Here is a 24,813-nt window from a genome sequence, read left to right on the forward strand (position 1 = left end):
GCAATCACATGGTGGCTCACAACCATCCATAATGAGATCTGATGCCCTCTTCTGGTGTGTCTGAAGACAGCTACAGTGTACTTACATATAACAATAAAAAAAAAAAAAGGAACAAAGCTTTTTTCTCACAAACATGGGTTTGATTCATTTAGCATTAAAAGGGTAGAAGCCTTTTCTTTCTCTATGCAATAAAGATTAGAGCTCATTTTTCATCCAGAATGAGTGACTTCTTCTGCACTGGTGCTGGGTCTTTTGCTCCATATGCATATGTAAGTATGGATGTATGTGTGTAAGTATGTAATTGTGAGAATGCATGCAAGCTGGGCCCAACTGGGTTTGAATGGAAATGTATAAATGAATAAAGGAGCATGCATGAATCTGTATATGAACTTACATGAGATTATGAATATTCGCTTATATAAAAATGGTTTTTTTTTTCCGAGTGTTATTGTCTTCTCCTGGTTCAGTAGAAGTTTATTGCTCCAAACTTCCCCCTAGTCCGACAAGCAAAAGGCATCTGGACAAAAGGCTCTAGCAATTAATCCTTTACTTAATCTCCTGCTGTGTTAGGATGAGGTGCTAAGTGCTAAGTGCCAGAGACTGCAGTTTCTGGCCTCAGAGGATCACAGAAGGCAGGTCAGCTACAGTAACACAGTAACTTAGACTTAGATAAGTAAATGTTTTATTGTACAGCAACCCTAAATATCTCATAAAACAAAGTCTTACCCCCACCAACACTCTTCCCTCTCCGCTGCCTCAAGAAGAACCGACCAGAAAGAAGACCCCAACGCCAGGGCTGGCCCCTAGTGCACGACCATCTGTAACTCTAGTTTCAGGGAATCCATTGCCCTCTTCTGACATCTACATGCACCAGGTACACATACATGTATGCCAGTTAAGCACTCATACACATAAATGTTTAAAAGAGGAAGGAAGGAAGGAAGGAAGGAAGGAAGGAAGGAAGGAAGGAAGGAAGGAAGGAAGGCCAACCACTTGCCTACATTCTCAGCACTTGGGAGGCAGAGGTAGAAATGACCCAAATTGAAGGGTAGCCTGGTCTACATAACAAGTTTCAGGACAGGCAGGGCTACATGGTCAGATCCTGTCTCAGACAAAGTGTGGTAAAATGGCTAAGGAGGTAAAGATGTCTGCCAAAAAGCCTGATGACCTGAGTTGGGTTTCCAGGACTGCTAGGGTGGATAAAAAGGGTTAACTCACCAATGCTGTCTTCTGACTACCACACACACATCGTGAAGTGAACACACCCACACAGATACACACTTATAAACATTTTGAAATAAAACAGAATGAAAAAAACAAACCAAACATCAAAACAAAAACCATCAAAAGCAGTGGCAACTAGGAATGGAGCAGGAGAGGGTAGGTGACTGCTCTCTATAACTTGGTAACACTGCTGGACCTCACACATGCACATTACTCAGACGCTACTACTACAGATCAAGTCCTTATAATGAGCATCATAACCACAAACCAAAGACAGTACCTGGGGGTGAGGGACCTTGTTGTTTCTCCTGAGAAAGAAGTCCCAAGTAGCTGAGAACAACGTACTTTGTTTCATAGTGAAATCCTAGAGGCACAGTCGTAGAGGACGCCATTGAATTGGCTGAAGGAGCTCCAAGGAGGTCTATTCGGGATGCTGAAAATCTAAAAACAAAAGGATTCAGTTTAAAGTTGGTTACAAACCAATCAACTTCTCACTGATGCCAATTACTCTTCTAACTCCCAAAGTAAAAGTCTCAACAGTTTCTTCCCAGTAGTCTTAATAACTGTTTAATCTCCATACAAACAGTAACTTAATTATTCAAATTATTCAAGAGTAGATTTCCTTTTTTGGTTTTTTACTCTTTCCTATTTACTTTTGTACTGTCTGGTGGGGGACAGCATGTGCCATGGTGTGCATATGGAATCAGTTCTCTACTTCCATCCGCCCTGCCATGGTTCTGGGAATCAAACTCAGTGGGCAGGCCTGCAGGGCAAGCACCTCTCCGCACTAAGCCACCTCCCTGGAACTTCCTGACTTTTCTATTTCCACATCCTGAACCCCATCCCCACTTATGTTTTTCATTTCTTTTAATAATAATCTCCTCAATATATCCATAACAATGTGGATATGTTGAACAAAGATATAATTCACTTTCCTAGCAGGACACAGCAACCTGTGGGACTTCACAGAGCTATACAGAATGCCAAGCAATTTAAAACTTATGGTTTGTGGGCCTAGAAACCTGGCTTAGCAGTTAGGAGCACACTGCTCTTGCAGAGGACCCGAGTCAGCTCCCAGCACCTGTAACTGCAGTTCTGGAGGACTCTGATGTCTCGGGCTGCTATGGGCATGTGCACATATATACAAGAAATTTAAAATTAAAATAGTTTTTAAATTATACTTAGTTCAAAAATCTTACATCTAATATCCCACAACTTGTCCTCTGACCTCCATACTCACACTGAGGCACATGCAGGACACAGATACACAATAAATAAGTAGGTAAAAATATACGTTTTCTGAGATCTCTCATAATCGGCCAGCAGAAACACCGTAGTTTGGACATTTACCTTTTTATTATTTTACTCATTTGTTGTCTGGCATCCATAAAGCCAATCTCCTCTTTATGGAGGTGTCTGGAGGGGACACTTGCAGTGAGCCAGGGACAGTATCCTAACCATTCCACTCTAGCAGCCTGACCTCAGCCAGATCCAATCACCTCTCCTTGGCTCCTGTATGTCTCCCCAACTATTTTTCTAGGTGCCCTAACTCATTTCTTATTGTTGTTGGTTTGGTTTGGTTTGGGTTTTTGTTTTGTTTTGTTTTGTTTTTGAGGTATGTGGCCCTGGCTGTCCTGGAACTCACTCTGTAGACCAGGCTAGCCTAAAACTCTCAGAGGTTTGCCTTTAGGGATTAAAGGCATGCACCCCCGCCTAGCCACCTAACTCACTCTTTCAGCAACTCAACACTCTTCTCAACTTTCTGTCTATTAGAGCTCTAGTCAGTTTTACTCTTTGAATCTAGGACCCTACTGGAACCTAATTTAACTTTCTATAGAAATCCTCTATCAATTAAAATGTTTAGACTTATTTTATGTATGAATGTTTTGCCTGCATGTATATATGTGTAACACATATGTGCCTGGTATCTCAGGTCAGAGGAGAGTGTCAGAACCCAGAATCTGGGTCTACCATGCAGGTGCTGGGAACTGAACTCATGTCTCCTACAAAAGCAACAAGTGTTCTTAACCGCTGAGCCAAGGCTGGAGAGATGGCTCAGTGGTTAAGAGCACCAACTGCTCTTCCTGAGGTCCTGAGTTCAATTCCCAGCAACCGCATAGTGGCTTATAACCAACTGTAATGGGGCCTGATGCCCTCTTCTGGTGTGTCTGAAGATAGCTCAGTGTACTCATATAAATAAAATAAATAAATCTTTTTTTTTAAAACTTTTTATGTATGTACAGATGGAGGCAGGGGATAACTTGAAAGTTATCCTGAGCCACTTAGAGGTCCAATTCCCCATCAATTATACTATAGTATATTATATAAAGATTACTATACTAAATGTATAGTTTATAAAAGTCTCTGAATTATACAAACACACATATAAATCTAAAGTATAATTATATTATTGAAATAAAAGGCACCAGGCAGTGGTGGCGCATGCCTTTAATCCCAGCACTCGGGAGGCAGAGGCAGGCGGATTTCTGAGTTTGAGGCCAGCCTGGTCTACAAAGTGAGTTCCAGGACAGCCAGGGCTACACAGAGAAACCCTGTCTCGAACAACCCCCCCCCCCAAAAAAAAAAAAAGAGAGAGAAAAGAAATAAAAGGCAAAAGTCTCCTCCCCTTCTGATTCTAGGTACTGGAGATGGAACCTAGGGCCTTGCCCATGCCGGACAAGTGCTTGACCACTGTGAGGCCTTTTCCTTTTTAAAGGATTCATTATTCCTATTATTTTATGAGTGTTTTGCCTACAATATGTCCATGCACTTCAAGTTCATGGCGCACACACACCTGTTCTTCCCCCTCCACATGTGTATACCCCCCCACACACACACCTGTTCCCCCTCCATATGTGTATCATCATACACACACACACACACACACACACACACACACAACCTGCTCCCCCTCCACACACAAAAATACATTTAGAAAAAAAAAAAAACTTTTTTGAGAAGCATTGGGAGTGATCTCTGCACTAAGGGAGCTGAGGCAGGAGGATCACAAAAGCAAAGAAGAAAACAGAGACAATCTAGAGGAACCTCTCAGTCTAGCGTGGAGCTGGTAGAAGAGTAGAAAGAAAACCACAAGCTAAGTTTGGCTACTACAGCCAAAACAATGCATTAGGCATCAGGAACTCAGAGTCCTCTGCCTGGGGTATGTGAGCGTCTCTTACTCTCTCTATCAACCTGCATGTGGCTTCCCAGAACCGTGAGTGTGGCCTAGGGTGAGGATACCACTGAAAGGACCCTCAAAATGTTCTTATCGCTTCACTATGAATGCCTTAAAACAGTTCTAGGGGTGGAACAGCTAAGGTCTACAACTTGGGAACGACTTCTTGTGATAAGACTGTAAAGAGACCTGAAAAATGTAAGGCCAGAGGTCTTTTTTCTCTACTCTATATAACAACACTGACAAAGATTATTTGGTCAAACTTTGGCCAGGCTTCTAGACCACCTTCTTCTAGAGGTCCATCTTTACATTTGCCTTCAAAATCTAAAATTTGAGCTGGGCATGGTGGCACATGCCTTTAGTCCCAGCACTCGGGAGGCAGAGGCAGGCAGATTTCTGAGTTCGAGGCCAGCCTGGTCTACAAAGTGAGTTCCAGAACAGCCAGGGCTATACAGAGAAACCCTGTCTCGAAAAACAAGAAGAAACAAAAACAAAAACCACCACCAACAACAACAAAAAACAAAATCTAAAATTTTAGGGACTGGAGGGAAGGCTCAGTGGTTAACAACATTTCTGTTCTTGCAGAGGACCTGGGTTCAGTTCCCAGTATCTACACAGCAGCACCCATGTAACAGTAATTCCAGTTGACCCAACACAGAGTACATGTACAGGCAGGCAAACATTCACACATATAATTTATAAAAATAAAATCTAAGTTTAGTAAAATAACCCTACTGAGTTTAGCCAAAATAATTTTTTTTCAGGGTACAGGGGCAGCTAAGACAGGGTTTCTCTATCCCTGGCTGGCCTGGAACTCACTATACAAACCAGACTAGCCTCAAACTCAGAGATCCATCTGCCTCTGCTGGGATTAAGGCTGTGCACAACCAGCCTAGTCAGAATCATCTTTAAACCCGAGCCCTAACCCCTCACAGGGCCATTTGAGAGGTTTCTATGATTGCTGTAAGCCCCTGAATAAGTCATCCTTACTTAAGGACTATTATTAATATCTATGCACTGAAGATTTGATGATTTATTTAAATTTAACACCATTTTGAAGGCTTTCAGTGATCATGAAATTAGGGTTTTGTTTGTTCCTTTGCAATACTGCTGACTGAACCCAGGGCCTTGAAGGTAGGTTAAATGCTCTACCACCGAGCCACAGGCCCAGCCTTTCTCATACTGAGACAAAGCCTCAGTGCTCAGGATATGGCAGTTGGTAAAGTATTTGCCACATAATCTCGAAGACCTGAGTTCAGAGCCTCAGCAGGTACATAGAAAGCCAAGTAACTCGAGCACAGGGATGGGGTGTGTGTGAGGCAGAGACAAGATTCCTGGAGAGGTTCAAGCTTGTAACCCCAGCACTGGATAGGCAGAGATGGATTCCCGGGGCTTGCTGGCCAATCAATGAACTCTAGGTTCATAGAGACCCTATCTAAAATTAAAAAAAAAAAGACAGAGTAGCAACTGAGGAAGCTGCCAACATCAACCTGTGACCTCCACATGCACTTGCACACACACGCCCTACTTACTCCTCTCACACATATTCCACCACCACAATGGAGCAAAGGAAAAGAAAGGAAAATGATAAACTGGATGAAAGGTACTATATATGAGCTGGAGAGACACTCATCAGTTAGGAGTGGTCAATGCTCTTGCAGAGGACCCTGGCTCCCAATGCCCACATCAGGTGACAATAAAATGCCTGCAATTCCAGTTCTATGGAATGTAATGCCCTCTGGCCTCTGTGGGCACCTGCATGCGGTACTCATAAACTCACAGGTACATATATATATGTATATATGTATGTATATGTATATATATATATATATATATATATATATAAGAACAAATCTTTTTTAAAAAAGGTACTATATACCTCTAGCTCTCAAGTTTTGTTTTATTGATTGATTTCTTTTATTGATTAATTGGTTTCTTGTAGCATCAGCTGGCCTGAACTCCATATCTCGGATCAGGCGGCCTTCAAACTCACAGAAATCTGCCTGGATCTGCTTCCACAGGGCTGGGTTTTCAGATGTGTACCACTATACCAGCTTTACTTAAAAAAAAAAAAGACTTATTTTATAGGATCCGGAAAGATAGCTCAGTGGTTAAGAGCACTTCCTACTCTTCCATGGCATCCAGGTCTGGCAGACCACAACTGCTGTTACTCTAGCTGCAGGGGATCTAATTCACTCTTCTGGCCTCCTAGACATCCTCACATTGTGGCAGACACAAACATACACGTAAATAAATAAGTTTTACTTACTGCCTGCACGTGTGTCTGTGTGCTACAAGCATGCCTTGTGCCTGCAGAGATCAGAAGGCACAGACCTCCTGGAGCTGAGTTAGGGTGGTAACTGTGGGGGTCTGGACTGCCCTCCAGTCCTCTGAAGGAGCGGTGACTACTCTTACTTGCTGAGCCACCTTAGCTTTCATCTTAAGTGCTGAAAGGAGGGACGCAGCTGCTTTCAGTCTTTACATTGTCTCTAGTAAAGTTGTTTGCATTTCAAGCCATGTAGAAATTCTTTATATAAAGAAGTGATCAAGAGCCAAGCTTGCTGCCAAACTTGATAACCTCAGCTCAAACCCCTGAACCAATGTGTGGAGACAGAGAACAGACCCCCACAAGTCATCTCCACACACATACAACAGTACACACTCACTCACATTCACATATGGAACAAATGAACGGGAAAGCATAAATCCTTAATTTGATTGTCACAAAAATAATTAAACCATGTGTGGTGCAGAAGTCCCAGAACTCAAGTGTTCGTAGAAGCAGGATTTAAGAGTTTAAAATCAACCGTTTCAAAAACAAACAACAACAACACAACAAAAGCACTGGTAGCACACATTTTTAATCTCAGTTCAAACGCAGATCTCTGTGAATCCAAGGCCAGCTTGCTGTGCATAGCAACTCCCAGGCTGGCCAGAGCTACACAGTGAGAACCTGTCTCCAAACAAACAAAAAACAAATGTTTAAATATGCAGATAGTTTTCTGTGTATGCCTGTACTGGGGATCAAACAGAGGGCCTCATCTATGGTAAGTACTCTATCCCAAGCTCAGATATGAGCTTCAGTTTGGGTGTTTTTCTTTGGGACATAAGGTCCTGTAATGTCATAGACCTGAAATTTGTTCTGTTGCCTAGGCTGGTCTTGAACTTGCCTCTGGTTCCCAGGAGACTAGGATTACAGGCATGTGCTACTACACTCAAATTTTCAAGCTCGGATCTCAAATTCAAACAAGTGGCAAATTCCAGGGTCAATATAGGCTGGGGAGATAGGTGAAGGTACTTGCTGTCTTAAGACCTGGATCTGAAAACCCAGAATTCGCATGACTGTGCGTGCACATATACACACACACACACACAAACACACAAATGAACACAATGCTCCTGAAGACCACCACCTAAGGTTGAATTCTGGCCTCCATATGCACATGCATTAATACACATACACACATGCACCTAAACATGTACGCACAAAATTAAATTTGTAAAAGTGCAAAAACTATCCCAACCAGCTCTCTTGCTGTAGAATGAGGTGTTAATTTAAGACTTCAGCAGACATCATTGTTAGTCTAGTGTTGATTGTCCCTTTCCAGTTAAAACATGCGTAACGGAACATTCTGGTTCAATCCTGTGCTAACAACTGCCCAAAAATATCTTCACTCAGCAGTTGGCACTCACAGATAATGCACTCATAGGGGAATTCCTAATATGAAACCCTCCCCCTTACACACAGATTCTCACTTTCACAATAACAATAAGTATGTTAAGCTTCTTATAGAACAGCAAGATAAAATTCAGAAATATATTGTTCCACTTCTAGGTACATGCTAGAGAAATGTAAACATGGCTGTGCACAATTTGGACATGAATGTTCAAGATCACTTTATGCTTTAGACAAAAAGGAAACAATTTTAAATTGCTTTAAAAAAAAATAAGGGGAGGGGTACGCTCAAGAGATGGCTTCATAGTTAAGAGCAAGTACCATGCTTGCAGAAGACCAAGTTCAATTCCCAGGACCCATGTCTGGCAGTTCACTTGCAACATTGCTCACATTCCAACCCCAGGAAATTCAACATCTCTGCCTCCTCAGCCAGATACATACCCCACACAGAGATACACGCAATTTTGTTGTTGTTGTTGTTGTTGTTTTTGTTTTTTGAGGCAGGGTTTCTCTGTATAGCTCTGGCTGTCCTGGAACTCTCACTCTGTAGACCAGGCTGGCCTCGAACTCAGAAATCCACCTGCCTCCGCCTCCCAAGTGCTGGGATTAAAGGTGTGAGCCACCACCGCCCAGCTGATGCACGTAATTTAAAATAATCTTTAAAATAAGCCACATAAACCAGATACTGCAGTATGGGCCTATACTGTCTAGCTACTTGGAGAAGATGAAATATGAGGTCCATCTGATAGAAGCTTAAAACATTGTTCAAACCGGGTGGTGGTGGCGCACGCCTTTAATCCCAGCACTTGGGAGGCAGAGGCAGGTGGAATTGTTCAGCCAGGGATGGTGGCTCACACCTTTAATGCCAGCACTCAGGAGACAGAGGCAGGTGGATTTCTGTGAATTTGGAGATCCTGGTCTACTGAGTTTTAGTGCAGCCAAGGCTACTCAGAAAAACCCTGTCTTGAAACACCCCCCCTTCCAAAAAAAAGATGAGGAGGAGGAAGGAAGAGAAGGAATAAGAGGAGAAAAAAGGATGAAGATTAAAAAATGGTTACTGCCAAGCACAGTAGCATACACCTAGAATCCTAGAATCCACAGCCCTGGGTGTCCTGGAACTCACTTTATAGACCAGGCTGGCCTCGAACTCAGAAATCTGCTTGCCTCTGCCTCCCAAGTGCTGGGATTAAAGGCGTGCACCACCACTGCCCGGCTTACACCTATAATCCTAACAACAAAACTGTGGCAAATGGATCAAAAGGTCAAGCCTAGACTACAAAGAGATTTCTCTCAAAAACTAACAAGAGCAATGCTGTTGCCAAATGTGTGAGGGTTCTTTAGAAGTGACGAAAACTCAGACAGTTGTGCAACTCTGAACATGCCGAAAGCTGTTATTTTATATAACTGAACAGTATAGCAAATTAATTCTATCTCCATGAAGCTACTAAACAATGAGCAGCTTTCAGCCACAGTGCAATCCTAGCACTCAGAAGGCTGAGGCACTACTGCCACCAATTTGAGGTCAGACTGGCTACACGGTGAGTTCCAGACTAGCCTGGGCTACATAAAGAGTGAGACCCTGTCTCATAAAAACAAAACCAGCAATATATAGATATAGATCAGTTACTACTGGGCTAGGAGAGTAGCTCAGCAGTAGCGCCTAAAAACCCTGAAAAACGATTCCACAAAATCACAAAGCAAACAACAAAAGTGGCCAGGGTGTAGGTCAGTGAGAGCTCTGCATGCAAAGGACAGTGAATTTGATCCCTAATATAAAAACAAACTCCTAAACTAGTATTCCTGAGCCAGATTTGGGTGGTAAGGGCCTGTAATCCCAGGGCTAGGGAGGCTGAGACAGGAAGATCACAGTTCAAGATGAGACAAGGGATATAGAGATAACCTGCCTTAAAGTTCTTGGTGTGGGGTCTGGAGAAGGCTCAGAGGTTAAGAGCACCTGCTGCCCTTGCAGAGGACCTGGGTTTGGTTCCCAGCACCCACATGGTGGTTAACAACCATCCCTAACTCCTATTCTAGGAGATGTTCCCCATCCTGACCTCTACGGGCACCACGCATCCACAGGGTGCACATACACTCACATAAAACAAAATGAATACATCTAAGAAAATTTTTTTTATCTTGGTGAAAATTTCATTTTTTTAGAATGAGATATGACTCAAAATGATGTCTGAAAACTGAGAAAAGACAATGGAAATACTAAATGTTTTCAATTTTATGTCTAAAATATTTCATAAGAAAAATTGCAAAAAAATTGTTTTGACAGTGTAATAGGATGGCTCCAGCGTAAGGAAAGCTACTTGCTGCCAAGTCTAACCAATTCCCATAACTGACACAGCAGAAGCAGAGAAGAAACCTACAAGTGGTCCTCTAACCCCTGATCAGCTTCAGATCTATAAAACCCTGTCATTAAAAAATGAGAAAAAGCCGGGCGTGGTGGCGCACCCCTTTAATCCCAGCACTCGGGAGGCAGAGGCAGGTGGATTTCTTAGTTCGAGGCCAGCCTGGTCTACAGAGTGAGTTCCAGGACAGCCAGTGCTACACAGAGAAACCCTGTCTCAAAAAACCAAAAAAAAAAAAAGAGAAAAAGACAAAACCTGCCAGGCAGTGGTAGTATACACCTTTAATCCTAGCATTCTGGAGGCAGAGGCAATAGGATTTTTCTGAGTCTAAGGACAACCTGGTCTACACTAATACAGCTAATTCAGGACAGTCAGAGCTACATAAAGAAATCCTCTCTCCGGGGCTGCTGAGATGGCTCAGTGGGTAAGAGCACCCGACTGCTCTTCCGAAGGTCCAGAGTTCAAATCCCAGCAACCACATGGTGGCTCACAACCATCCGCAAAGAGATCTGGCGCCCTCTTCTGGAGTGTCTGAAGACAGCTACAGTGTACTTGCATATAATAAATAAATAAATCTTAAAAAAAAAAAAAAGGTAGCTGCATGGTGGTGGCTTATGGTTAAAAAAAAAAAAAAAAGAAATCCTCTCTCAAAAACAAAAAAAGGTGTGTGTGTGCAGGGTGGGGAGTTAAAGTGTATTAATGAGTACTTTTTCCTTGTTTTTTTTTTTTTCTTCTTTTTTTTTTTTTTTTTTTTTTTTTTTTTTGTTTTTTTTTTTTGTTTTTCGAGACAGGGTTTCTCTTTATAGCTCTGGCTGTCCTGGAGCTCACTTTGTAGACCAGGCTGGCCTCGAACTCAGAAATCCGCCTGCCTCTGCCTCCCGAGTGCTGGGATTAAAGGCGTGCGCCACCACGCCCGGCTCTTTTTTTTTCTTCTTAAAGGTTCAAAACTTTTTATTAATTACGTGTGGGTGGGTATGCGCACACAATGCAGTGCCCACAGAGGTATGGGAGCTCCTGGAGCTGGGGTTAGCTGAGGTTAGCTGTCTCATATGGGTGCAGGGAATCACACTCAGGTCCTCAGGAAGAACAGTACATGCTCATAGCCACGGAGCCATCTCTCCAGCCCCCCAGCCCCCAAAGTTAAGACAAAGTCTCCCCTTTAGCTCAGATGATCTCCCAGCCATCTTACCCAGCCTCCCCTATGTTAAATTTACAGAGTGCGCAGTGTCACCATTTCCTTTTACAAATTGAAGGTGAAGACAACGAGATAATGGGAGAGGGGAAGCGGGGAAGCAGGGTAAAAATGACAAAAATATACTATATAACTATAAATTTGTCAAATAAAAATACGTTAAGCCAGGCGTGGTGGCACACGCCTTTAATCCCAGCACTTGGGAGGCAGAGGCAGGTGGATTTCTGAGTTCAGGGCCAGCCTAGTCTACAAAGTGAGTTCCAGGACAGCCAGGGCTACACAGAGAAACCCTGTCTCAAAAAACAAACAAACAAACAAACAAAAGTTAAAAGATGGGTAGATTTAACCTTTCACATTATTTGGCTAAATTCAATTTCCAGGGTACACCCCTGAACATAGACACAGGTCATTTTAAGATAGATGTGGTAGTTCCCCTCTGGAATCCTAACACTAGGGAGGCTGACTGTAGGCTCAAGGCTAACCTGGACCACGGACTGAGACTGTTTCAAAACAAAACAAGGGCTGACAAAATGCTTCAGTGGGGGCTGGAGAGATGGCTCAGTGGTTAAGGGCACCAACTGCTCTTGCAAAGGTCCTGAGTTCAAATCCCAGAAACCACATGGTGGCTTACAACCATCCATAATGAGAACTGATGCCCTCTTCTGGTGCATCTGAAGTCAGCTACAGTGTACTTAGATATAATAATAAATAAATCTTAAAAAAAAAAATGCAGCCGGGCGTGGTGGCGCACGCCTTTAATCCCAGCACTCGGGAGGCAGACGCAGGCGGATTTCTGAGTTTGAGGCCAGCCTGGTCTACAGAGTTCCAGAACAGCCAGGGCTACACAGAGAAACCCTGCCTCAAAAAAAAACAACACCAACAACAAAAAATGCTTCAGTGGGTGAAAGCAGCTTGAGTTTAATTCCTAGAGCCCATGTAAAGATGGAAAGAGAAAACTGACTCGCAAAGTTGCCCTCTGGCCATGCATGGTGGCACAGGCCCTCGAAGGAAGAGGCAGGTGGACTGCTATGAGTTTGAGACAATCCTGGTCCACATAGGAAACTCTAGGACAACCAGGACTACAGAGACCCTGTGCCCCACCCCAAATAAAACAAAGTTGCCTACTGCCCTACACACATGTGTATCCAAACAAACAATTACACCCACAATAATAGTAAAATTTAACATTTTAAAGCTACAGTCATGGTTACCCAACCATGGATCTCCTGGATCTCTATTCAGGGGAGGTTAAAAAGGTAGGATCTAAGGGGCAGTGGTGGCCACGCCTTTAATCCCAGCACTTGGGAGGCAGAGGCAAGTGTATTTCTGAGTTCAAGGCCAGCCTGGTCTACAAAGTGAGTTCCAGGACAGAAAAACCCTGTCTCAAAACAAAAAACAAAAACAAACAAACAAAACCCAGAAGAGGTAGGATTTAAAAGAGTTCAAGGCCATTTTAGGATACAGGAGTTCAAAAGCCAAACCAAAATAAATGTTATTTTAAGGACTGAAAAAAAAAATAGTTTAGAATAGTGCCTGATCATCCAGAGCCAGGAGACTTTGTAGAAAAACTGTTTAAATGTTTTCAATTCCCTGTTATAATCATCCAGGACACATTTATCCAACTGTGTATGTGAAATGTAAGTGATTCACTACCCACACACTTGCCTAACTCTTTATGTGTTAAAACAAAATGGAAGAAAGGTATTTCAAGGGTGTGGCAATACATCTAAGGTCACACAAGTTAGGGCAGAGAGCATCAACAGTCTGGTTTATACCAAGCCTCCAAGGGGAATAATTGGAAATTTTGCAAAAACTTTTTTTTTAAATATCAGACAGAGGGGCCTGTCAGCATGGTTCAAAACTTTTAAACACTGAGAGTAAAACAGACCTCTTAGATAAACACTTGTGCGTGGGAATGGCGAACTGCTTAACAGAGCTACCAGTCAAAAGCATGTGAATTTCTGGGCAGATCGCTTCAATTTTTACCCCTAAGTAAAATCCTCAACTTAGCCTAGGCTCCCTCCTTCACAGGACTATAATGTAAAGGCAAGAAATGCAGGATGCCGTGAAAATGTGAGGAGGGTTTTTAAAAAGAGAAAAACAAAAAACCCCGAATCACTGTGAAAGGCATCGCCTTCGAGGGGTAAGGAGACCTAGTCTGTTTTGTTTTGTCTTGGGGGTGGGGGTGGCGTGGGACCGCGAATGGGTGTCAAAACGCAGCCAGCGCTGAGACTGAGAAACAAGCCTTCACACTGTGACAGGACACCACTAGCGAAGCTAATCTATAATCGGTCTAAGTGAATGGCACACGCTTCCCTCCTCCGAGCGAGAATTCACGCTTCCTAGTCTGCCCCCCAAAACAGACCCTGGTTCCCAAAGCCGAGATCTGGGTGAAGAACAGAATGTAGAGCAAGGGTGAGTTCCAGAGCCTCAGGCAGCCACACAGCCGGTTCAAAAGCCGCCCGGCGTGGGGGCGCACTGGACAGGTCGGATTCGCCCCAAACAGCCCCCCAGAAGTTCCGAGACGCCGCGGCGGAGCAGCACGGTCCTCCTCCCTCAGGCCCGGTTTCTCCCGCGCCCAGGGCAGCACCGTGGTCAGCTCGGTGGTCTCCAAGACCCCTTCCTCAGCGGATGGAAACCGCTCCGCCAGCCACCAGGGCCGCCCCAGAATCCCACTCCCCTCACCTGGCTCCAGCCCTGCCCCACAAGGGACGAAGGAGACGGCGGCGGCGGCGGCGGCGGCGGCAGCAGGGGCTTCCCACAGGGTGCAGGAGCGACAGTGGCTGCTTCGACCCGCGAACCTAATCTACCGCCGCCGCCATGTTGGACGGTGAGGTCACCCTGGCGCGCCTACGTCACGGCGGCGTAGGGGCGGGGCCCTGGCGTAATGCCAAGCCGGAAGCCAGCGGCTCGGTCAACTGGAAACGAAAGCAGGGTCACTGACACCTGCTGGTCAGTTTGCGCAGGCGTGACCTGTGTACGAAGCTGTCCTGTGCCTCTCTTTCCAGGAGCTGCTCAAATCCTCGATTCCTGGACTTCATAAGTAGCCTCACCCAGTCATTTCCGGTGCTAAGTTGGGCGAAGGGAGATGAGGTAGACACCACCGCACGCCTGCTCACCCCTGTGTGGGACAAGAAGCTGATGGCATAGCAGAAGCTGAGTTCTGCAGACTTTTGCATTCCTGGAGTACTAAAGCCCTCAGGTTGCTGGTCAAGACTACACTTCCTAGGACTGCCAGAAGATTGTCCTGAAAGTTAGGAAAGCAATTTAAAGGCAGGGTGGAATGACTAGGTTGAGACAACTCAGGATCCGGGCACCATGGTGATAAAGAGAGTCTTACAGTAGTAATCCATTTTTTACTCGCACTGCCTGGCAAGCTGCCTGGACTATAGTTTCTTATGTTTGTTTCTTGACTCTACAAACGCATGTCCAACCTGTGGTCCAAGATAAACTGAATGCTTATCAACCAGAAAGAAAAAGAAATAGATTGGGGGCTGGAGAGATGGCTCAGTGGTTAAGAGCACTGACTGGTCTTCCAGAGGTCCTGAGTTCAAATCCCAGCAACCACATGGTAGCTTCACAACCATCTGTAATGAGATCTGATACCCTCTTCTGCTGTGTCTGAAGACAGTGACAGTGTAGTTACATATAATAATAAATAAATCTTAAAGAAAAAGAAAAATAGATTTACTTAAACCATGAAGGCTGTGTATAACCTGATTATCTAGTTGTTCAGCAAGAGCTTTTTAGATCGTGTAAAAAGGTCAATATATCTAGGCAAGATAAACAGCCTGCATTAGCCAGCTTGAGTTTCAGCCTGTGTTACTGAGATGAAGTAACAAAGTACCACAGCAGCACAGAAGATTAGGAGGTAGAAGGCGGTTGCAATCAGTCAGATCAGAAATGATAAATGTGTCCAGCTACTTGTACAGGCTGGTAATCCCAACACTCTGAAGGCTGAAGCAGGAGGATTACCATAAATTGGAGTCTGGCTACATAGTGAATCTTATCTTTAAAAAAAAAATAAAAGACTGATTACAAAACTGACTGGGGGCCATTGAGATGGCTCAGGTTGCAAAAGTGCTTGCTGTAAGCCTAGTGATCTGAGCTGGATCTCTGGAACACACATGGTAGAAGAAGAAAACCAACGCTAGCAAGTAGATTACTCTGACCACACTGCCTAACCTCACCTCCCATACACACACATTTCAAAGCAAAACAATCATTACAAACTGAAAGGAAGTGATGACCAGGGGCTAAGTTTAGGAGGTGATAGAAATGTTTAAAATTCACAATGATAATGGCGGCACAATTACAAATATCTTGAATTTCACTTAATTATATGCTCTGGTTTTTTGGGGGGGACAGTGTTCCATACTGACCTCAAACTTGCTCTTTATCCTAGAATGACCTGGAATCTCATCCTGCCTCTGCCTCCTGAGTGCTGAGGCCTCGGGTGTAAGCTAGTATGCCTGTGTGTTGCTGGGGATAGAACTCAGGGCACACAATCTACAAACTATGATCCTAACCCTTTTGAACGCTTCCTTTTTTTTATTTTATGTATATGAGCGTTTTGTTTACATGTACATCTGTGCACCATGTGGGTGTCTAGTTTCAAATAAGGTCAGAAGAAGGAGTTAGATCCCCTGGAACTGGAGTTACCCATGTTCATGAACTGTCATGTGGGTGCTGAGAACCAAACCCAAGTCCTTAGAAAGAGCAGGACTTGGAAGTAGGCAGGGGCATCACAAGTTCAGACCATCTGCAACTACATACGAAGTTTTAAGCCAGCCTAGACTACCTGAGACCTTGTCTTGCATAGAAGTGGGTTTGTCTGTTTGTCTGACTTGTTTCTAGTCCACCAGCTTGGTTATGGGTGACAAAATGACCATGCAGAACCACCTTCTGTGACTAACCTGACAGGAACTTAGGCCAGCAGTTTGTAATAAAGACAATAAGAATAGACTTCTTTCTTAAAATTCATCTGGGCCGGGTGTGGTGGCGCACGCCTTTAATCCCAGCACTCGGGAGGCAGGGGCAGGTGGATTTCTGAGTTCAAGGCCAGCCTGGTCTACAAAGTGAGTTCCAGGACAGCCAGAGCTATACAGAGAAACCCTGTCTCGAAAAACCAAAAAAAAAAAAAAAAATCATCTGAAATTATGTTTTAAATAGTTCCTCTACAAGACTGAAAATAATATCAAAGGATACTAGATTTAGGAAACTATGAACTGGCTAATACTTGCATGTTTAGTATGTCCTTAGATTTACTTTTTTTTTTTTTTTTTTTTTTTTATTGGTTTTTCGAGACAGGGTTTCTCTGTGTAGCCCTGGCTGTCCTGGCACTCACTTTGTAGACCAGGCTGGCCTCGAACTCAGAAATCCGCCTGCCTCTGCCTCCTGAGTGCTGGGATTAAAGGCGTGCGCCACCACGCCCGGCTTAGATTTACTTTTTTAAAGAATTATTTATTTTATGCATATGAGTACACTGTAGCTGTCCTCAGACACACCAGAAGAGGGCATCAGATCCCATTACAGATAATTGTGAGCCACCATGTGGTTGCTGAAAATTGAATTCAGGATCTCTGGAAGAGTAGTCAGTGCTCTTAACTGCTGAGCCATCTCTCCAGCCCATGTCATTAGATTTAAAACAAATCTAAACACTTTCTAGAGACAATTTTAAACCAAACTGGCATGGAACTTCCCAAATCACTGGCTCTACTTCCCCAAATGATAAGGTTATAAAAGTATACACCTGTCCTGTACTGCCTCTCGAGTGATCCGTAGCAACTCTGCTTTCAGTCTCAAAGGAGTACGTTTATTAAGTATATGGCGAGTGAGTAAATAGCAAGCAGCCGATAGATTTTAAAACAAACGTCATTGAATCTGTAGTTTATAGCATCCATTAAGGGACAACTGAGGTAACATGATTGAGAGTAAACAAAGGTGATCATCAAATCAAGACTTACAAGCATCCTGCAGGAACAGACTGGGGAAGCTGAGGCAGTCAGCTGGAATTCCCAGTTGAAATTTCTCTTTACAAATGAGTTGCCCATGGCTGAACTTCCAGGCTCCAGTACCTCTTGTAGGTGTTTTAAATGATGGGAAAAACAGCATTAACATCTGTTGGAAATGGTTTACCTTCCAGATGTTCCTAGGGACATGATGGGCTTTTTAAAAAAAGATTTATAGCCGGGCATGGTGGCGCACGCCTTTAATCCCAGCACTTGGGAGGCAGAGGCAGGCGGATTTCTGAGTTCGAGGCCAGCCTGGTCTACAAAGTGAGTGCCAGGACAGCCAGGGCTACACAGAGAAACCCTGTCTCGAAAAACCAAAAAAAAAAAAAAAAAAGATTTATTTACTTATTATATGTAGGTACACTGTAGCAGTCTTCAGACACTTTTTCTTCTCTCTCAGGCCCCGCAAGCTCTGGCCCAAAGATTTATGTATTATTTATTACATGTAAGTACACTGTAGCTGTCTTCAGACATCCCAGAAGAGGGCATCAGATCTCATTATGGATGGTTGTGAGCCACCATGTGGTTGTAGAATTTGAACTCAGGACCTCTGAAAGAGCAGTCAGTGCTCTTAACTGCTGAGTCATCTCTCCAGCCCTGGACATGATGTTTTAACTGAGAGTTCCCTTCCATGTCACAGAGTTAGGGAGCCAGCCTGCTGAAGAAAAGGATATTTTGGAGAACACTTGAAATAAGCATGCTGCATTCTGAGAGGAGGGCCCTCTTTATTTCCAGATCCCCCTCTCAACAAGCTTAAGCAGCACATGGCAATCTACCAAGCTAATGTCCTTTCAGTCACCACACCCGAATTACATAGACTTCTCACGTCACTGTTCCCTGAACAATCTAACACAAAAACTACTTGCTTAGCACTTAACCTTGTAATTGGTATCAAATGTAGAGATTGCTGAAGACATGCACAAGGGTGTGCAGCATGTAAACTATGTGTAAATGCTTTGCTTTTACATGAAAAGAGCCTCAGAATCCATGTGTTCTGGTATCTGAAAGGAGTCCTGGAAGCAATCCTCAGAGATACCCAGGGAGGGCGGTACTAAAGAAGTTTGCTAACTCCAAAGATTAGCTCTGCAAAGGTACCTCACCCTTATCTGACAAGACTTGGCTTGCTCCTTAGTGAATCCGTAGATGACTGCCCAACTGGTTGTTTCTACAACTTAACACTAGGGAGGAGATTGTACAAAGGGGAGAGATAGCAAATCTGCAATTCAATTTAATTTTATGTAACCCAAATGCCTGGAGCTCACCATCTTCTTACTTCAATCTTCCTACTGCCAAGATTAGCATGTGCCACCATGCCAAAATTCTCTTTTTTTTTTCTTTTCTTTTTCTTTTTTTTTTTTTTTTTTTGGTTTAAGTTTGCTAAGTCTCTCAGTGAAACCTGGAACTCTGTGTAGCCCAGGTTGTGTTTGAACTTGAGGTCTTCCTGCCTCAGCCTTCTCAGTGTTGATGTTACAGGTAAATACCACCATGCCTGGCTATTGACTTAGGGTATGTCCCTTGAAGCGCACACTGGCCTTGAATTTGCTATGCTATGTAGCTGAGAGTGACTGGGATTACAGGTATGGGGTACGATCCCTGACTTAATTTAGTTTTAAAATAAAGAGGCAAGTGTTAGATCCCAGGAAGTGGGATCTTGACTCAGCCCAGGCTAGAACTATAGAAGTATTTCTGGCCTTAAAATAAAGCCATAATTCCTCAAGAACTTGTGAAAGAGGTCCCCATCTGCCAAAGGGGGTTACTTCCCTAGCCTCTGGTGGAAAGGACTTGTGCCTTACCATCGACACATTCCTGTGGTTGTGTATCAGAGCCCCTGATGAGTCCAGGCCTCCAAATCTCCCTAAAACTTGTTTTACATCTCAAAGTCCACGCTAACTAGCACCCTGGCCTTCTCACCCCTTCCTAAGCTCCCAAGCTACTCTAGTTCACTGCCAGCTGCCCCTCCTCCTGGTAACTGCTATGACTTTTCCATGTCCACTTCCCTAGCCCTGGCCATATCCAGTCTGATTATTTTTCTCTCAGCTCTGGACTCTTCCAGATGCCCTTACCCCAATTATGGAGTAGCCAGGCACTCTCAGTGGTTTCTTTACTGCCCCCCTTGCTTACAGTGAGCACAGTTCCATGTGCAGGAAGAACACTTCAGCCCAGAAATTCAGAGGCAGAAAGACCTCCTCTCTGAACATAGGAAGAATAAACAAGAAGTCTTGAGCCAGTAAGATAGCTCAGACAGAAAGGCCATTTGCCACCAGGCTTGACAACCCAAGTTTAGTCTCAAGAGATAGTCTTAGCCAGAGATTATCTGTGCATAGCAGGCATGGGTCATGACACAATTAGGCTTCTGATGGCTTGAGCCTGTTCTGTTCACTAAAACAAGAAACTTTTTAAAAGGCATGAGGTCACAAGCAACTAGGATTTGTTAACCAACCTGTGGTCCTGCTCAAAGGCAACAGAAGTCTGCTCTGAGGCTAATATAAGCTTGTTGTAAGGTTAAAACAGATTACCACAGGCACCGTTTCAGAATAGCTTCCACAGTCTTGAGTTCAAGGCCAACCTGAGCTATACAGAGAGCCCTTGTCACAAATTAACAGAATCATTTAGAATTTACACTTTAGATCATTGTATAGAACGTTCTGCCATCCAAAACCAAGCATTATCCTTTGTCACATTTCCTTAAAACTCCTTTCCTTACATTTATTTATCTATTTGTTTGTTTGTTTATCTAATTAGTTAGTTATATGTGTGATAATGACACTGCCTGTACACTGTGGCTTGTATGTGGAGTTCAGAGGTAAACTTTCAGGACTTGGCTCTCTTCTCCCACCATGTGGGTCCCAGGGAAAAAACTTATCCATAGTCAAAATGAGGTGTCTGCCAACTGCACAGATATGAACCTGCATGGGTGTTTCACCTGATAAAACATAAGAACTTTCCTTTTGCCAGGCATGGTGGGGCATGCCTTTAATTGCAGCTCTGGTGAGGCAGGGGCAGGTGGAGCTCTTGAGTTCGAGGCCAGCCTTGAGCCTCGAGGCCAGAGTGAGTTCCAGGACAGCCAGGGCTACACAGAGAAACCTTGTCTCAAAACAACAACAACAAAAACTTTAAAAATCTCACAGTCTTTGCAAATTCAAACACATTAAAATTTCAGTACTTTTAAAATCCAAAGTCTTTTAAAATTTAATATCTCTCAATCTGGGCTCCAGTAAAATAATAATTTAAAAAGCCAAATACTTTACTTCAAGAGGGAAAAATCAGGGCACAGTCACAATTAAATTAAAGCAAAACCAAACACCAACCATCCAATGTCTGGGATCCACTCACAATCCCCTCTGCACTCCTCTAAAGGAATTGGGTTACTTCTCCTGCTCTGCCCTCTGCAGCACACACAGCTTTTGTCTTTTAGGCTTGGGCTGGATCTGCTCCACTGCTGCTGCAGTTCTTGGTGGCCATCCCATGGTACTGGCATCTCCAAAACGCTGGGGTCTTCTGTGGCACCTGAGCTGCACTTTCACCAACAGCTCTCATAGGCGGTCTTCCTTGTGCCAAGCCTCAATTTCTTTGCATGACCCCATCAGTCCTGAGCCTTCAGCTGATACTGAGGCTGCACCTTCACCAATGGCCTCTTCCGACCTCTCACAGTACCATCAGCTGCTATCCATGACCCCGTCATGAACCAGTGCCACCCGAGTGACCCTTACTCACACATTATCAAGTACAGGTGCCCCACAAGGTACAACCTTGGCTATCTCTGGAACACAGCTTCTCTCTGCTCTCAGAAAACACTTCCCAAACCATTTCACCTCAGTGATGCTGATCTCTTCTTAATCACAGCTAAGTTCTCAGCTCCAGCTAACCAGCACCAATTGTCCCAGGAAAGCAAAAGTTTCACTTCATTTGTGCAGGTCTCTTGGTAAACCTGGCAGACTCTTCAGCCCACCTGACCATAGAATCTCAATTCAAAAGAGCAAATGGCTGTTTAAAAGCTGATAGAGGGGGCTGGTGAGATGGCTCAGTGGGTAAGAGCACCCGACTGCTCTTCCGAAGGTCCAGAGTTCAAATCCCAGCAACCACATGGTGGCTCACAACCATCCGCAATGAGATCTGGCGCCCTCTTCTGGAGTGTCTGAAGACAGCTATAGTGTACTTACATATAATAAATAAATAAAATCTTTAAAAAAAAAAAAAAAGCTGATAGAGTCTTTAAATTTCCCTCTGAAATGTCCCAAGCCAGGCCTCCATCATCCGTACTGCGCTTCCATTCTTATTTTCCAAGCTCCAAATGACATCCCACTGAGCTCTCAACACCCATTGGCTTTTCTTTCTTTCTTTTCTTTTTTTTTTTTTCCCCCGAGACAGGGTTTCTCTGTATAGCCCTGGCTGTCCTGGAACTCACTTTGTAGACCAGGCTGGCCTCGAATTCGGAAATCCGCCTGCCTCTGTCTCCTGAGTGCTGGGACTAAAGGCATGTGCCACCATGCCCGGCTTCCCAATGGCTTTTCTAATCCAAAACTCCAAAGTCCCCTACAATCCTCCTCCAAACATGGTTAATACCTACTTCATCCCATTGAGGAAAGAAAAGCCACAGTTATGAGTACTATAAAATTTTTGAAGAAAAATTTTAAGTCCAATTATAATTTATAATATTAACAAACTCCTGCTACCACCTCCTGGGCGCTAGGATCCCAGGCAGGTGCCACCAAATCTAGTTTACACAGTGCTGGGAATGTAACTCGAGGCTTCTGTATGCTGTCAGCACAGTTTCAACTGATCTGCACCCAAAGGCCCCAGAATTTACAAGTAGGATGTCGGACTATCAGGAGTTCAAGGCCATCTCCAATTATATCTCGTGTTTGAGGACACTGTGGATTACATGAGTTTTTTGTCTTGAAAAGGAAAGGCTGGAGAGATGGTTCAGTGGGTAACGGCATTTACCACCAAGACTGATGACCTGAGTTCCTGGAATTCATTCTGTAGACCAGGCTAGTCTTGAACTCAGAGATCCACTTGCCTCTGCTCCTAAGTTCTGGCTTAAGGCATGCACCACAACTGTTCAGCTCTTTCTTTCTTTTAAAGATTGATTTATTCATTTTTATTTAGGTGAGTTTATGTGTAGCCTGCATGTAGTGAGTTAGAGATGCCAGAGGGTATTGGATCCCCTGGAGCTGAGTTACAGGCAGTGGCAAGCCGCCTGATGTGTGTGCTGGGAACTGAACCTGGCTTCTCTGGAAGAACAACAAGTTCTCTTAACTTTGGAGCCATCTGTCCAGCAAGCATGTACGTACACACACTCACACACTCACTCGAGTGTTCTTGCACACTCACACACAGATGTGTGCACACACACATTGGTGAATATACTCATACACAGGCACGCACAAGCACATGTGCATATACACACACAAACACACTTGCACACACACCACACATGCACATACACACATTCACACACACAGCAAGTTTCTTAAAAAGTCCATAGTGACTCTATATGGGAGTCTCATAACTGAAAGTATGGTCTACAAACATTTTGGCAATAGCACAAGTGCTTTGAATATACAATGACCACAACTCAATTCAAGTCAAACAGGAAGGAACCTGAAGTCTTTCTGGTAGAGTTTTTCTGTGTTGCTTTGTAGGTGACCTCACTGCAGCCTTGGTTCTGAACTCATAACAAGGGCATTTCACCTTGTGATGTCTTCCTACTGTGCTATACCATGGGACACTGCCTGAGACACCTCAGCTCCCATTCAAGGCTTGCATATTATGATATATATAATCATATAACTGCAATGTCCTGATTATACACATAGTTTTCCTTCACAGAAGTATAATCATTTCCTTATGGAAGACAAAAACCTGTTAAAATCTTTCTCCTGTTATTCTCTACTAAGGATTGGACTATCACAGGAGTACATCTGGAGGCTGCAGAAATCGTTAAGAGTCTTATTCTTCTTCTCGAGGACCTATGTCAGTTCCCAGCACTCATATTTTGGCTCATAACCATCTGGAACACCAGTCCCAGGAAATCAAACTCCAATTCTTGGTGGACACCAACATGCACAGTGGTGTACAAACATACATGCAGGTGACACAGACTTACACATAAAATAATTTTTAAAGTATATTTAGAACATCATTGTATTAGAATTTTTAAAAATTGCCATTGAGTTGTTGATTTGAGTTTCATAAAATGAACCTGGTCTTGGGATTATGACAGAATTTCCAAGAATTTATGCAGTGGGCCGAGCACTTCTGCTCCTTCATACTACCTATTTATTTTAAGTGGTCGTTCTCAGCATTGCCAGCACGAAGCCTACAACATGGACTAACTCGGAAAAACATTTTAGATGCCATATTTTTAGGTATCAAATATTCAGCCATGATTTAATTCTTTACATAAAACTAACCAAGCATACCCATGTCAATAGTACTGAAATTTGCTTCCAACTTTAATAGATGGTAATATTACATAACTGTCTTAGTCAGGGTTTCTATTCCTGCACAAACATCATGACCAAGAAGCAAGTTGGGGAGGAAAGGGTTTATTCAGCTTACACTTCCACACTGATGTTCATCATCAAAGGAAGTCAGGACTGGAACTCAAACAGGTCAGGAAGCAGGAGCTGATGCAGAGGCCATGGAGGAATGTTCTTTACTGGCTTGCTTCCCCTGGCTAGCTTAGCCTGCTCTCTTATAGAACCAAGACTAGCAGCCCAGAGATGGTCCCACCCACAAGGGGTCCTTTCCCCTTGATCACTAACTGAGAAAATGCCTTACAGTTGGATCTCATGGAGGCATTTCCTCAACTGAAGCTCCTTTCTCTGTGATAACTCTAGCCTGTGTCAAGTTGACACAAAACTAGCCAGTACAATTGACCCCTTGTCAGCTTGACACATAAACACATCACTAGTAAGCCTCAGTCCTTACTTTCTTATTCATCCCCAGATCTAAATAACTTTAAAAGTCCCACAGTCTTTGCAAATTCTTAAAATTTCAATCTCTTTAAAATATCTAATCTCTTTTAAAAATCCAAAGTCTTTATACAATTAAAAGTCTCTTAACTGTGGGCTCCACTAAAATACTTCCTTCAAGAGGGAAAAATATCAGGGCACAGTCACAATCAAAAGCAAAATCAAACTCCAACCATCCAATGTCTGGGATCCAAC

At 43.6% G+C, this 24,813-nt stretch overlaps 1 protein-coding gene across 2 annotated transcripts in view; it reads right to left on the minus strand.

Moving 5' to 3' along the window:
• Positions 1–14,467, minus strand: part of Bcl2l13 (BCL2 like 13) — a 57,450-nt gene extending 42,983 nt beyond the window's left edge. The window contains exons 1-2 of one of the 2 annotated variants that reach the window (XM_021164684.3): positions 14,310–14,467; positions 1,505–1,665 (exon numbers count right to left, since the gene is read on the minus strand). In XM_021164684.3, coding sequence (XP_021020343.2) covers positions 1,505–1,616 — 112 coding nt within the window. In that variant the 5' untranslated portion in view covers positions 1,617–1,665; positions 14,310–14,467. Of the gene's footprint in view, positions 1–1,504; positions 1,668–14,309 lie in introns of those variants that run through there. The other variant, XM_021164685.3, reaches the window with a different exon arrangement.
• Between the last annotated feature and the right edge of the window lie 10,346 nt (positions 14,468–24,813).

This window comes from Mus caroli, unplaced genomic scaffold (genome assembly GCF_978045245.1).
Source record: "Mus caroli unplaced genomic scaffold, Mus_caroli_1 scaffold_7, whole genome shotgun sequence".
Classification (NCBI taxonomy): Eukaryota; Metazoa; Chordata; class Mammalia; order Rodentia; family Muridae; genus Mus; species Mus caroli.